Source organism: Sylvia atricapilla, chromosome 26, assembly GCF_009819655.1.
Source record: "Sylvia atricapilla isolate bSylAtr1 chromosome 26, bSylAtr1.pri, whole genome shotgun sequence".
Taxonomy (NCBI): Eukaryota; Metazoa; Chordata; class Aves; order Passeriformes; family Sylviidae; genus Sylvia; species Sylvia atricapilla.
The window spans coordinates 2910971-2926624 of NC_089165.1; the positions used below are offsets into that span (position 1 = coordinate 2910971).

Genomic DNA, 15654 nt, shown 5'->3' on the forward strand with positions numbered 1-15654 from the left:
TCCCTCCATCTGCAGCACTGGGCAGAAAAAACTCTGGGATGGTATCCCTAGCACAGGGCATCCTGCCTGCCCTGCCTGGAGGAGAGCACTTGTGGAGGGCAGGGACTCCTATTCTTGCTTTGCCATCATTATACACTGGACTGTTGCATCTTGACCTCCAAAAGGAAGACAGACTTCCGGCTCACTTTCAAATTAGGTTTTTAATTAAATAAATAACGGTGAGGGGTCTTCAAGGCAGTGTCACTTCACAGTGTAGGGCTGGGGGGCAAGGGAGAAAAGAGTCCAGCATTGGGAGCGGCTCAAAGTGAATGTGCTTTGTAAGAAGGAAAAAAGAAAACCCAACAAAAAAAATAAAAAAAAAAATAAAAAAAAAAAAAAATAAAAAACCCAGAAAAAAACCTTCTCCCTCAGTGACTCCCCCTCCCTGTCCCAGCCTTTTTCACCCCTCTTCCTCAAAGTTATGTGAGAAAAGCGCCCACTCATACTGAGAGACCCCATGCAAATCTGTAAACAACACTGAAGGACATAAAGAGATTTCTGCCTCAGCCAGCTCCCCTCTCCTTTCACTAGGGCTTGAAATAAACCAAAAGAAAAAATGGTTTCAGGAAAACTAAGACTGTTCTCAGGCGATGGAGGAGATGCCAGGGCCCGGCCCTCCCTGGGAGGGCTGCCTGTGCTCTCACCCTGCCTCCTCCTCTCCCTTCAGCCAAGGAGCTTCCTCTCACCCCCAGAAAAGGGGAATCACAGCCTGGGCAGTCCCACTGCGGAGCAGGCACTTGTGTTTGCTTTCTGTTCCCAGCAGCCAGGAGCAACTGGAGGGGAGGCCTCTGTCCACCACATCTGGCTGACCAAGCCATGCCAGGTGAAGGCAGCTGCACGTGCCTGGGGCTCAGCACCTCCCAGCACAGTGCTGGGGACCAAAGCAAACCCCTGCTAAAGCACACAAACCAGATCTGGGGCTTAGGAGATGAGACAAAGTCTAATCCTGTTTTGGCATGGAGCTGTTTGATGCTGTCCCCATTGCTCCTACTGCAGGGCTGGGCACAAATTCTCAGGGCCAGGTGAAAGGATGATGCAGGCTTGTGGGTTTAGGTACCTGCCAAATCCACTGGCAGCAGAGCCAAGTGCACAATCACAGCCCAAGGCCTCTACCAAAGCAAGCAAAAACACTCAACCCAAGCCCCTCCCCAGCTGCAGAACACAGCTGGAGAAAAGGACTGTCTCTAACACAGCCTTGCCCAGCAGGTGAGTGGAGAGCATTCCCTGCATGGAAAATGAGCAATGAGAACACATTGAGCCAGTGGCCAATCCCAGACCTGGAACACAGCTGGGAAGTGAAGCAGCTTTGGATTCCAGCACACCCAAGGACAGGCTCCCGTGGCTCTGCACAGCACCTGGCACCTCCCTGGACACGGCAGAAAAGACACACTTTCCTCTCAGAACAGCCTGTTTTGTGACACAGGGAAGGGCAGGCATGCTCAGGGATGGTGTGGAGCAGGAATGTTCTGCTCCCCTGGCTGGGACTGTGCTAGCACCCACATCCCAGGCTTCACACCCTGGGAGCTAAACAACCTCCTCCCTCTGCTGACAAATTGTTGGGACAAACTGGGAAGTTACAGGTGTTTTCACCTGCATTTTACCCTCTCACATTGTGGCTCAGTGAAGAACAGGTCATCCCCTGCCAGCAGCAGCACCAGAGCTCTGGGCCAGCATCCCTCTGTCAGTCTAGAAACTCCTGTTACTCCCCACAGAAGTTCTCCCTGGCCCAGCACTGCACAGGAAGGTGAGAAGCACTCGAGTGCACACAATGCTGCTGCACACACAGCATCCCTTTCCTAGACTTGACACTTCAGCCCAAGGGCTGGGCCAGGCCACGTCCCACCTGCAGCTGGTGAAGAGTCAGGAACACGTGGCTGCTGGAGGGGGAGGCAGCTTGTGCCTGCCTGTTAAAACCCATGGCTGCTGGGAGAAGGACAGGGTGAGTGGCTCCTACTGCAACACGCTGCCCGTGGGAGAAGGGCCAAGACTCGTCAGCCTCCCTTGGCATTGCCGTGCCCATCCCTGCAGGAAACTGCCCTGCAGCCCTCCCAAACTCTTGTACCCCCAGACTGCACCCTCACCATGATGGTGACACATCCCTCTTCTCAAAGCACCTCTGCCCTCAGACTGTCCCACTGGGGCCAAGGGACACGTCCCCTGTCCTGAGGCTGGGACTCACTGAGCAGACTGGCATCACCTGTGGTGACACGTGGTCAGCGTTAGGAGGGGGGTGATGGACCTCCCCAGCCAGGAAAGCCAGCCACCACTTTGCACTTTGATTGTGTCAGGATACACTGGAGCAGAAAGGTGTTTGGTTTCACTGTAGCCTTGGATCAAGGAGGATGGAAAGACGGATTCTGACCAACAGCTCCAAACTGTCCCTACAGGACAGCAGAAGTTCCAGAATTTCACTCAGTCAGGTCAAAGTCCTTGCTGGGTCTGTGACAAATTTGTGACTGGAGACTCTCACTGTGACAGAGGCTCTGACCGAGCCACAGGTGCTGGGCAAGCCTGATGAGCAGTCAGGAAAGTATTTACATCTCCGATGCCAATGAGACCGAAATCTGTGACCGATAAGGACACTTGCGCAGGGGCCACCACTGCCTCAGGGTCTCTGTCCAAATCCACGGGGCCAGCAATTAAAGGCAACCCCTCGTTAATGTCTGCAGGGAGAGTGAAGTCCATGGTTATTGTCTCACCAGAGTTCTGCAACGTCTCCTGCTTCTCTGCCAGTCCTGGTCCCGCGGGCGGCAAAGCGAAGAGCTCTGGCTCAGAGGAGGTGACAGTGTGGCGTTGGCAGGGCACAGGGACAGCGCCCGAGGACGTCTCCTCCGAGGGGTCAAAGGAGCAGTTTGTCTCCGAGGGGGTGCTGCACTCGTAGCCCTGCCCCGACTCGCTGATGCTGCCCAGGCTGCAGGCTGTGCTCTCCACACTCAGGGGCTCTGCTCGGGTGGGCACAGCGAGGAAGAGAGGGGGACACAGCAAGGGAGAGAAAGCCACAGTGAGTCCACCACGCCCAAACACTCGGATCAGTCCCACCTAACCCTGACAGTATTTGTTTGATGGCACAAGGGTTTCTTTATTACAGCAACCAAGATCTCCCCTGCCAGCGCGTACCGAGGGAAGGCAAGATGCCGACAGCAGATGGGAGGCCATCAGTGTTTCTATGGAAATTAAAGGAAACCTCACAGACACACTGCAAGATAAGCCAAACCCTAAATCCAATCCCCTCGTGCCAACAACCCCTGGGAGCTGCCCACACAAAGCTTTCATCTGCGGGAGGACAGTGAGGAAATGAACCTATGTTGGGCTCCCTGCAGATCTTCTCACAGCCAGCTCTGTGTGAAAGCAACTTGCACCTGACTCCTGGGGCCTTAAGCCAGCCTCCGGAGGAGCTGCCAGTGTCAGCAGTGTCAGTGCTTTGGAAGCACCTCACTCAGGTGCTCAGTGAATAATCCTTTTGTTTTGGGGATGACCTAGGCCATCCCTCCAAGCCCAACACAGGAACAATTGTTTTACAGTCATCCTTGGCCAATGCAGAGACAGGCAAGACTCTTCTGACACCAAAACCCCATGGCAGAACGACAAAAAGGAATTACCTGTGCTCTCAATTGCTATTTGATCTTGACCAAAGTGAGCATCCAGGCAGCCAGTTGCAGAGGGAATTGGTGGGGAGCTCCGAGAACGATTTGTGTTTTCCACTTCAACCCCATCGAGGTCATTGTCAGTGAAATCCCTGTGGGGAAAGAGAGAGAGCCTTGCCACCACCTGCTAAGCAGAGAGATGCAGGCAGGAGAAAGGGTGACTGGGATTAAAACCCATCAACAAATAAAGCAATGGGACTGTAGAGACATGACTGGAAAGAGTGTCCATCCCTCCCTGCTCTGCAGAGCCTGGTTTAGACCCTGCCCTGAGGAAGTGATCTCAGGTAACACAGTGTGGCCAAGACCAGCCTGTGATAAACCAAAATGAGCTCTCCAGCTTCCTAAAGAGCTCTGCCCCAGTTCTGTGAGCCTCAGCCCATTCCAAAGGGAAATAAATACATGGTCTAACACCCAGAGAACACCCAGTTTCATGGAATGACTGCAGTGGGTCCTCAGAGTGCCAGCAAGGAGCAAATGATAAGAACATATTTTCCTATGCTGGGAAGATTTAAGATTTCAGGTATTTTCCTGTCTTGCATCAGAATTTAAAAAAAAAAAAAATCTAAGCCTTCATCTGATGTTTTTAATTGATTCAGCTTCAATATTTCATTTTGACCTATTAAGAGATTTCCGTTTCAACCTTTTTGAAAAGGTGTATTTTGAGAAGTACCTTCTGTAATTAGCATACATTTCAAAGGGAAGAATTTGCCTCAAAGGGAAATTAATTCCGGTTCCAAACCACCAGAAATAAGTGCATTTTGAAATTAAAAAGCTCCTTTCCCAAAACCTCATCAAACTGAGTTCTTTCACGGAAGTCAGCTCTGAATCCCTGTCCCCAGTCTTTTGTGGATGCTTTTCTGCAACAAAGCTACTTTCAACACACAGAAAAGGACGAGAAAGTCCACATCCAAGCAAACAATTCTTTTATCTTCCCTCCCCACACCAACTCAGTGTTTGTGCTCTGAGAACACCCCGTGCATCCCTCCATCCTCCCACCCGAGAAACCTTCTGGAGAAGAAAGCGCAGTCTGTTAAGCGGAGGTGCTTTGCAGCAGGAATCTTCACTGGGAGGTTAATATTACTAATTTTAGTGTGAGAATATTCCACGCACGTGGCTCCAGGGTGGAGGACGTACTTCTTCCTTCCTAGACGAGTCTGCTGAGTGAAGTAGTCATAGCGCTCTGATTTTTTCCACATGTAGTAATACTCCACGCACTCGCCCACCGACCGGGTGCGGACCTGAGGAGAAACACCCCAGTCAGGACATCCATCCTCATCCAGGTGCATCTCCTGGAGCAAGGAGCTATTTTTTTTTTCCCATTTAACCAGCACAGAAAATTAAAAGTGCATTACAGTGATTTACATCGCTATGGACACATTGCTGCAGAACAGAAGCACAGTACTGAGGTTTCCGAGGTGGCCAGAGAAAAGAACTCCCCACAGCACACAGCTGTTGTCACAGACCCCTGTGGGCCACACACACTCGTGCAGGACTTTCCTGCACTTCCAGCAGCAGCACACTTAGCAGAGAGAGCAAACCTGCATCCATTGTCACTGGCCAGCGTCAACATGCCTACATTTAACCAGTGGTAGAACTGGACTCTCTGGTTCTGCCAACTCCCAGCACAGCAGCATGTCCCGGGGCCCAGCTCTCCCTACAACAGCATCTTGCCATTCTAGAGGACCCCAGGGGACTTTACGAAACATCCACATGCTCAACTCACTCATTCACAGAAGTACTGCAAGGGCTGAGAGTTTGGAAAGAACTTTTGAGACTCCAGAAAGGGCTAATCAGTAATTAACTGACATCACTCATGCAGGTCAGTGGTGTTTGTGACTTCTCCCACCTGGAAAATAAGGCAGAGCAGGGCAGTGAACAGCCCATCACCTGCTGGCATGAGTCAACACAAAGCCTGGGATTGGAACTCGGCCATCCTGAACTCCCTGTGTCAGCCGAGGCCCAGAGCACACCTCTGGTGCCCAAGCACCTGCCTCCTTCCCCTGCTCCTCACCTGGGGGGAGCAGCCTTACCTTGTTTGCTTGGATAAGGTGGAAGTTTTTCCCATGGACCCTAAAGCCATGTTCAAAATTTCTACATTCTTCCTCGCTCCAGGCACAAAGCTCATCTGCAGCAGAAAGAAAGAGTTGGAGGAGATGTGCAGAATCTAGAAAGAGTTGCATGTGCCTTGATGAAGCCGAATAAGGGGAGGTTCCTCACCTCTGATAACCTTCACGTTGAATCGTAACCTCCGCAGTGCCTCTTCTGCATTGAAGTTGCATTTCACCAGCTCATACAAAGCCTGGGAAACAAAAAAATATCACTCACAGCACATACCTGAGCATCACACCACAAACCAGCCTGCTCATGACTCACATTTGTCTTGTAGAACTTCTATTTCCCAGGAGCCACCTCGCTGCCAACCCCAGCTTGACCACCAGCAGATATTACCCCACATTTTAAGGCACTGGATTACAAACCCTGGGACTCAACAGATGCAGTTCCACCAGAATCTAACCTGGCTAGCATGAAGTAAACACAGCTGCTCTGAAAGGGTTGGTCTGCTGACTTTTCCAGCTTTCCCAACGGGAGGGCAACCAACCTCCCCAGACCGCAGCTGGGCACACACCCTCGCTTATCCATGAGGATCACTGGAATTTGAGCTCAACCTGACCTCTGTAGGGAATGTGGCACTGCTGGGCCAGCACCACCTGGGTCTGTGTGGGCTGCAGGAGGCCCTGAGCTCACCTGCTCGTTGTCTTTGACCACCTCTCCCTCTGGCAGGCTGCTGCCGGACAGCTCGTCCCACTGCCGCTTCACGGCGCGGTACAGGAACTCTTCCACCTCCCTCTCGGGGAGGATGTTTGGGTCCCAAAGCAGCTGATCTTCATTCTCATAGGCTAACAGAAAAAGCACTGAAATAAGATAATCAAACAGAGAATTCTGCTGCTTTTTGAGAAGTGGTCTGCACGGATATGCATGGGGGAGACAGAGGAGGGAGGAAATCTTTGCTCGGTACTCCAACTCGGCACTAGAGAGATGAGGAACATCTCTCAAGGCACTGCATTTTCCCTCCTGATTTTGCAGGCAGATAAGCTCTTTATTTCTCTTTTAGGGCCATTGGCACAGGTTCAGCTTGCTTCCATTGTTTCAGAAAGGTTGGCTGACATAGTTTTTGTTATCATATTCTCAAAGATTGCTGTTTTGATTGATTAATCCTGGCAAATAAAGACTGTTTTAGCTTTCTTGTCCAGAAGCTCAACAAGCTGGCACTCGTACTGCACTCATTATTGGACACAATCTGCAAATCAAGGCACCTCTGTCTAATCAGCAGACATCCCAAAATCAGGAACAGATCACCTCCAGGGAGCACTGAATGACACTAACTCACTACTTAAGGAAGGTATCAGAGAGAATAAATCAGAACATCCCCTGATGGGTGTTCCTTCTCTTTGGCTACAGCTGAGACCCCCTCCTGCAAACCTGTCACACCAACCCAGTTCTCAACGAGCCTCACCAATTCTGTACCTGTGTTCCCAGCCCTATTAACTTGGGCTTGTTTCAGCCAGTAAATCTCAATGTCAGCACTGAAAGTTGCCAAGCCTGGAGATACAGAGCAGGACTGGTGATCTAGGGCCCCCCAAATCCCCCTGTCAGCAGCCCTACACCCAAATTAGGCACAAAGAAGAGGCTGCCTTACCTTTTTGCCTGTGCCTGTTTAAGCGGAGGATGGGAACAGTGGCCTGGTACTGAGGTCCAACCATGATCTCCTGAAATCCCACAACAGAGAGATGAGAAAATTGAAATGGAAAATGCTCCATGCAGGCTGTACTTCATGATTTAGGGACTACACCACTACAAGGCTGATTTATTTACTGGTAGCCCCCTCTGTCACTATTATTTCTAGCGAATCCTGACTATTTTATAGGGTAACTAAGAAGATTTATTACCAACCAGATGATACTGTGGGGACCTTCAGCATTTACATAGTTTTAATGTAAAAGATCTATGGCAAGCAGCTAAGGTTGGAAATAAAGCAATGCAGAAGTTCTCCTGCAACCTTCACAGCCAGGATGAATTTGGAAGCCTGCTCCTCTGTTTAGAAAGATGGTCCCCCTTCAGTAAATCCTGCTGGGAATACTGTACAACATCACATCTTTATAGGGCTACAGGCTGCAGGTTTAATTCACCAAGGCACAACAGATTTCCCTTATCTGAGGCAGAAGATAATTCTGAGATTGTATTAAAAACCCCTCTTGTAACCCACATCTGCCACTGCTGTCCACAAAATGCAAGGCATCAAGAAGCCAGTTGGGGAAATAACACAGTGCTTTGGTGTCATGCATTTTCCAAACTCAGGAGCCCCCCTTCCCAATGCATTCAAGTCATTTACCTTCTTACACTCATTGGATGGGATGGAATCCACCTCTGAGTCCTCAGCCATGGAGGAAGCACATGGAGATGAACATGGCTCTTTGTCTTCATCAGCAAGGAAGTGGTTTGCTTTGTGGGAAAGGAAAAGATCTGTAGTTAGGAATTTTTTATTTGATTCCTTTACGTTCCCTCTCCTTCCCTTCATTTTCTGTCCTAAAGTCTCTTTCAGCATGGTCTACAGTGACAACTTACCTGTATTTTAATTTTTTCACTTAAGTAAAAAAATTTGCACACTTGCCACATGGATGGCCAACCTGGGGAGCTCAGACTCCATAATATTGCAAGACAGCAGAAGAAATAACACCACTTCATGCTGAGTCCCTGTCACGTGCTTTGGCTTCCCACATATTCCAGTATTTAGGAACTGCCACAATACATCACTCCACTACTACTACTCAATTTATTCACTTGCAGAGATGTCAGATGAGGTACTGATCTTTCAGACTGCAATTACAGCAGGCAGCAAAACAATTCCCACTCTCTCAGTATTCTGAGTTACAGCTCAAGACAATTCTCCCCTCATCCCACTGCTCATCAACGCGCTGTCCTGTCCTACCCAAAGCCCGGTAACGCCTCTGCCACGCAGACAGTCCCCAGGAGGAAAAGTGGAAAATCTGATGTCAGGAGACTGACAAAATTAAGAGAACCATTCTCACCCTCCCCTGCACATCATATGCAAAAGTGAACAGCAGGAACTAGTGACACATACAGCCAGGCTGGTTCGGGAATAAGTCCGATGCATCGTGGGACGTGACGGATGGAGTCAGATCGTCAGCTGAAGATTGTGTCTCCTCCTCTTCTTCCCCTGAAAGCAAATCCTTCGCTATTTGTTCCTTTTAACAACAACAAGAAAGTGAAAAATATTTTTAAATTAAAAAAAATACACGATGGGGAGTGAGGCTTAGAGTAAAAGCATTTCTGGCCAACAGTGGCCACATCCACAGATCTCCTCACCCTCCCACAGCTTGTCCAAAGACAGATTCACACACTCCCACCACACCCAGACTATTTTCCCTGGAAGCACTTTAACAAGTGTCATGAGTGGCTTTCTATGGAAGCCAGAGAGTGTGAGCAAGCATCACTTTCTATAGAGCTCCACTCACAGCAAACATCCCAAAGACCCTGATAGAGGAGGAAAGAAAAAACCCAACCCCCTCAAAACCTCCTGTTTGGCTAGAACAGGAGGAGCCACAGCTTCACCTGGAAAGATACGAACTTTCCCTGGCTCTTCACACACCCAAATCCATGTGCAAATACTTGTAACCAAAGTTCCATACAGAGTTTTCACATTATGAAAAAGATATCCTTTCTCCCTTCTCTAAACACTTCACATTCACGTTTCTGCACCTGGTGCTCCTCACTGGGACACCAGAACTAGGCAGGCCCCTTCCCACCCCTCTGAAATGGGGGGTAACCTCACCAACCTGTGCAGACACCCAGGCAGAAAGCTGCTCTCACCTTATCCAGAGTCATATCAGGGAGGTTGGGAGTGATGTCATTGCTCTCGCTGTCCTGCTCCGAGATGGGATCAGATGCCTCATAGCCATACAGTGCGAGCAGCTCCTCAAATGGCATTTCACTGCTCTGAGCAAGAGGAGGACAAAGCTGCATCAGGAAGAGAACAACCACGAGAGCACCAGAGCAGCTGGAACACGGACAGGCACAGGCAGTCAGGGCAACTCTGCTCCTCTGGGGGCTCTGAGCAGCCCCAGGTGACACTGTTGGGACCCACTGTAACCTGTCCCTCTCGAAGGTATGGAAAAGCCAAGAACTTTCACCCCAAAGCAATATAGTCTTGGGTATTTTTAAAATACATTTATCTTTTATTCTAGACTTCAAACAGGTGAAAGATGCCAGACAGCATAATGGTATTTAAGCAGAGGAAGGGGATGAGCAAATCCCTGTACCAGTCTTGTGCCTGGCCTGAAGAGACACTCCCTGTCACCAAGAACAGTTTGTGTTCCACTGAGGTCTCCATTGGAAGACCCACAGCTGAAGTCAGAGATTCACACAGCAAACAAGCAAATCCACCAGGTAATTTTCCTTCCCTCCTCTGCTTTACCTGAGAGGCACTGAAACTCTTCTCCAGCTCTTCTAAAGATTTCTGCTTCTCCTGGGTATCATCTTCCTCCCTTTCTTCCCTCACACCGTAGTTCTGGGAAAGGATCTCTGCCAGGTTCAGTCGATGATCAGCTGAGCCCATTGACACAACTGCAGGGATCAGAAATTGGACACTAGCACCACCACGGACCAAATCTTGAGATGCAACAAAGGCACGGATGACCCCTTCTTTTGTGTGTGCAGACATAAACCAGAGGAAGAGATTAGGCAGAACAGAGGGGAACAGAGATCACAACTGGCAGCAGTCACTCATCAGCACAAAGCCTGGTTCTATGCACATTTGAGTCCCACAACCAACTGGAAGCTGAATCTGAAGGTTTTTTGAGTATTTGTATCTTGCTCCTCACTGGATTTGCCGGTGTCACAACATGTGTGCACACACTGCAGCCTTCCCTTCACCTGGGGGCATTTTTAGGGTAATCACCCCTTACCCAAGAATGGGCAAACGGACACCTCTAGGAGGCTTTGGCATCTTTAAGCCTTTCCTCCTCTGTCAAACTGCATGGGAATCAACCAACAGGCTCGGGAGATGTTGCAAGGAGAAGGGAGGTGATGACAGTAACTTTGTTTCCACTGGAAACCAGCCCAACAAAGAGAGGGATGTGAGCCTTGAGGTACCTGCAGCGCTCTGAAGGGCGGGCTCTCCAGGACATAGGCCACGGGCTGGGTATGCCACCACCCTCGGGCTCTGCCGGCCAACAGAGGCCTGCAGGGAAAGAGAGAAACATGGCTGAGACATCTCTCCTAAAAAACACAACACCCTTCCACCCATTTCATCCCACCAGCAAATGCAATTTATTAAAGTTCAAAGCAAAAGTTTCCCAAACCCCCACAGGGCAGTGCTAGGAACTGTGCTGGTCAGAAGGGCTCGTGGGGTGTACTGAGAAGTTCTTCCTGGCCTCCTCACCCTCCCCTCAGTCCACGTGTTTCCTTCCATTCCATCCATTTTACCTCCAGCACTTCACTCACTACTTATCCCTCCCACCAGTCTGAGACCTCAGACCTTCTTGGTTTACATCTTCACTTAAAAGGAGGACATGGACCCTCAGCTGTTTTTCTAAACACACACATTGTGTCTGAGCACAGCATTTTTAGGAATCAACCCTTCAGCCATAACACCCTGATGCCTCACTGCACCCAAGAGCTCAGGGGAAGGAGCAAAGAGACTTCTCTGAGCAGGCAGAGAAGGAGTGTGGCAGGAGCACGAGTGGCACAGGCGAGGTGAGAGAGGCTGAGCCAGGCAGAGCCCCAGAACAGGCACCTGCGGGGTGGCATTTGGTGCTCAGTCACAAGTTCAAGCAGCAGCATGGGCTGAGGAAAACAACCCAGACAGAACATCTGCTGCTCCTCAAGCTGCTGTGCAGGGGAGTGCTGTTCATCAAGTTCAGCCTAGGCAGGGAGCAAACAGGTAAACAACCAAAGCTTTTGGGTCACTGACAGCACCTGACTGCAGAAGAAAATCCCAGAGTCAGACCCCAGCACAGACATCTCTGTAGGATACCCAACCTTCAACAATCTCAGCTGTGCACCATCATTCCTCACTTCATTGGAACCAGGACATTTACAGTCTTCCATAGGAGCCTCTTACAGTTTATTTAAGAAAACACGGTATAGCTTCACATTAAAATCTATCCTCTAACAACAAAGCATTCACCAAAAGAAGCCACCACACACTGTGGGCTCTAAGTTCTACCAGCTATCAACATACAGACTGGAAATCCCATAATAGAGAAGAAGGTGTCTCCAGTCCATCATCCCCCAAGATAACTCCCCAGAGATCACTCTGGCTCCAGACAGAGCCCTGCAACCATACACACGAAAAGAGAAGGGAGAAGTTATGGGATGATGAAAGGAGAAGGGACAGACTCCATTTTGAGGATGGTCATACAGGGAAATGGCTCTGTAAGTCGGGAAAGTGTCAATGTGGCTTTGTTGGGCTCTGCTGGAATGTGACCAAGCACAAAAACCTCTTGGATAAATCCTTCCAAGCAAAAAAGTGATTTCAAGGAAAGGGTGTGGTCTATCCTTACTCCCCCCAGGTCTTGGACAGTCTGCAGAACTCACTCTGCTTTGGGCAATGATCTGTAGATCAATGGCACCTCCTTGCCTGGGGAACAATGAGGCCTCTGAAAATAAACACTGAAGCTTTTGGCATAAATGGGCTGGCTTGAAAAGGTGTCAAGAATACTTCAGGAACAATGAGATCTCCTGTTAATAACCAGGTGCTGAAAGCAGGAGGATTGGCCACTACAACATCATGACAATTCCGTAGATAATCAAGCAGTAACAGAGCAACAGAGCACGTGGGAATGCTGATTTCTCCATGGAATAACCAGCACTGCTGTGCTGGGGCTGAGGAAACAAGAAATAAGTGACAGACCAAGCAAATGGCCCATTCCATGCCCAAATTTAAACCCCAAATAAACAATCTCTCAGATTATTCACAAATCCAGAAATCACAGAAACAAGGAACAGAAGAGAAAGGCAGGCCTGGCTTAAAAATGCAACTGATGACAGAATATTCCTGACTGTCCTGATGACAAATGCCACAGGATGTGGAGTTACTTGGACTGAAGGTGAGGTATGTGCAGCCTGACCACACAGGAGGCAGAAATGCAAGAGCATGGCATGAACCAGAAACACAGAGACCAGATCTGGGCCAGGGTGTCACTGCTCCTGCTGCTGGTGAGGGATTCCATCACCATCAAAAGTGGCAGCAGGGAACTCCAGTTATTCTCACAGTACACTGTGAGAAACTGGCTCCTATGCCCATGGAGCATTTAATCTTGGGGGGCAAAAATGGAGATTAAATTCCTTTAATCTCACTTTGCCATCCCCAGCACCGTTTTCCTCTTGCCAGCTTCTGCTGCTCAGGCATAAGAGTAACTTTCCTCTCAGAAGTTACACTGACGTTAGTCAACTACTCACTCTCATGTCTGTATTTCTGGGTGACTCCTGCTTGCCCTAAGGTGTGGACTCAAGGTTTTGAGCACATGAAATGAAGCTCAGCCATCATTTAGGAAACATGGGCAGAGGCAGAGTCTGAGCTTTCTGCCCTGACAAAGTCATTTCCCAGTGTGAGGCCAGTTGTGTCTACCCTGAGTAAACCTTCCAGAATGAAACCACTCTTGCAAAAAAGTGAGGAAAAAAAAAGAAATTTCTCTTTCCAGTGTTACCCTTCAATAACTAACATAGTTCCCTGAGCCAGTCTAACACATATTTCAGATTCAGCAAGAAGCATTCCTGCTTCCTCTGCCTTGTTCACACTCCTTGGCCATGGGGCCATTTTCCACCAATTCCAGCTGTAGCCAGAGGGAAGCAGCATGGAGGGAAATAGATTTGTCCTGTAAGTTATATCTCTGAAAGACCACTGAATGAACAGATGACACAATACACAGACCACCTTCTGCACTGCTCAGGAAGATCAGTGGCACAGCTGAGATGCTCCACAGGCAAACCTCATCCAAGAGACAGTGACAGTTCCTGGATGTTCCCTGGACAGATCTCTCTGAACCAGAGCCATGTAGGGTGCTAAGAGAGCACTCTGGCCCAACAATGTGCCCAGACAACACCTTGGCACAAGTGAATTCAACAGCCTTGGTGCTCCACCAAAGGCCAAAGCATGGTGGATGGGCAAACAGGCAGCACCTTCCTCATGGAGAACGCTGAAATACCGTGGAAGAGAAGCCCTGCCCTTGGATAAGACACTGTCACAGCCAGGGGGAATCTGAGATCCTGCCACAGAGAACCCCAAAGTCTACCCAGCACCCTTTTTCCATATTGTGGTCACCAAGAGGGTGACACCACAGAAATGAAGTGTGCGTGTGTCACAACAACCATTACAACAGGTCAAGGATATTTGTGGGATATGGCAAGACTCGATGGGCAATGGCATCACCACCTTAAAGGGTGATGGAGCGATGGCAAAAACATTTCAGCCAAAAACAAGACACCAAGGCAAACACGACATGGCAATTGGGGAGGCAGTGGGGAGTCCCCAGCTGGACCCCTTGCCTTCTGGCCCCTAGGCAAGGTGGTGAGAACCATCCTGGCCACCCAAGCCAACCGTTCCCAACACGTCCCGCAGCCTTCTGCCATCTCCAGGATCCTGACCTCCCTGTTCCCCCTCTGCTCAGGCCACCTCTCACCTGAGAGCCTCTGCGAGCCCCTTCCAACAGCTCCACACCCCTGACCCCGGCTTCAGCGACCCCACAGCGCTGTCGGGTTCTGCTGGGCCATAGCCCCGGGGCTCCCAGCCCGCTCTGCCCCGGGCCTTTCCGCCCGCCCTCTCCACCCGCGCTCCCGCAGCCCCCGGCCCCAAGCCCCTTCACGCCCCTCTCCGGGCCCCTCCGCCGCGGGTCAGGCCTCGGGGGTCCCCGCGCCGGCGCCGCCCGCCCCGGTTCTCCCGGCGGCTCCCGCCCGGGGGCCCCTTCCCGCGGCCGCCCCCGCCGGCGCCCCCCGCCCGGCCCCGGCGCCCCCCGGCCCCGGCCCGCCCCCGCCCCTCGGCCCGCTGCCGCCCAGGGCCTCGGCGTCCCTCGACCCGAGGGCCCCCGCCCCGGTGGCCCGCGCCGGCCCATCACCCCGCTGCCGCAGGACGGCGGCCCCGGGCGGCCCCGGGCAGCCGCGGCTCGGGGGTCCCGGTATCTCCGCCCGGCCGGGAACGGCCCCGGGCCCGACGCGACCCCGGCGGCGGCTCCGCGCTCACCTCCGCCATGGCCGAGCGCGAGCGGCAGGGGGCGCGGGGCCCGGATGCGGCGGCGGCCGCTGATTGGCTGTGGCGGGCGGGGGGCGGGGCCTGGGCCGGGGCCGGCTGAGGGGCTCCGGTTCGGGTCCCGGAGTCGCGGCCGGGGCCGGTGCGGGTTCGGGTCAGCGCTCGGGTCGTGTCCCGCCCCGCCGGTACCGCCCGGAGACGTCCCTAGGGAGCGGCACGGAGGGACGGGAGTGGAGCGGAGGCTGCCGGTGCCCGCAGCAGTGCTTCCCGAGTACCGGCCGGGCCGCCCCGGGACCGGCGCTGTGAGGCCGCGCATCTCCAGCCCCGCAGGGCCCCTCAAGGAAATGAATCCCCCCTAGAGCGGCGGTGCCGGCCCCGCAGCCCTGTGCCCCGTTTCTCAGCTGGGGCAGGCGGTGGAAAGGCCCAGGGACAGACCCCAGCTCCTCCAGGCCGCAGGAACACACTGGGGATCACACAGGTCAGAGGGAAAACCGTGCTCACAACCCCAGCCTTCTTCACGTATCGTGAAGCTTGAACCTCCGGGAAATACTTTCAGGGATCCTCACTGAGCACTCCCTTGATAAAAAGTCACTGCGTGTCATTTAGAGTTCACAAAAGAGGGAGATAAGAATTGGAGCCCTGAGAGAAGGGTCTGTACCTCACAAGGACTGGGCTGTAGCCACTATCTCATCGTTCCTTGCTGTGGCT

At 51.6% G+C, this 15654-nt stretch overlaps 1 protein-coding gene across 5 annotated transcripts; it reads right to left on the reverse strand.

Moving 5' to 3' along the window:
• Positions 1–181: 181 nt before the first annotated feature.
• MIER2 (MIER family member 2) lies at positions 182–14957 on the reverse strand. Of its 5 annotated transcripts, XM_066336166.1 has the most exons (13): positions 14941–14957; positions 10854–10941; positions 10177–10325; positions 9573–9698; positions 8824–8947; positions 8074–8183; positions 7381–7450; positions 6429–6595; positions 5901–5982; positions 5714–5808; positions 4689–4921; positions 3639–3775; positions 182–2981 (listed from the first exon to the last, which is right to left on the reverse strand). In XM_066336166.1, the coding sequence occupies exons 1-13, from the start codon at positions 14947–14949 to the stop codon at positions 2506–2508; spliced, it is 1866 nt and encodes a 621-aa protein (XP_066192263.1). In that variant the 5' UTR covers positions 14950–14957; the 3' UTR covers positions 182–2505. The 5 variants fall into 5 exon arrangements, with proteins under 5 accessions (XP_066192263.1, XP_066192262.1, XP_066192265.1 ...); XM_066336165.1 differs by lacking the exon at positions 14941–14957 and having other exon boundaries at positions 10854–11325; XM_066336168.1 differs by lacking the exon at positions 14941–14957 and having other exon boundaries at positions 4818–4921; positions 10854–11323.
• Between the last annotated feature and the right edge of the window lie 697 nt (positions 14958–15654).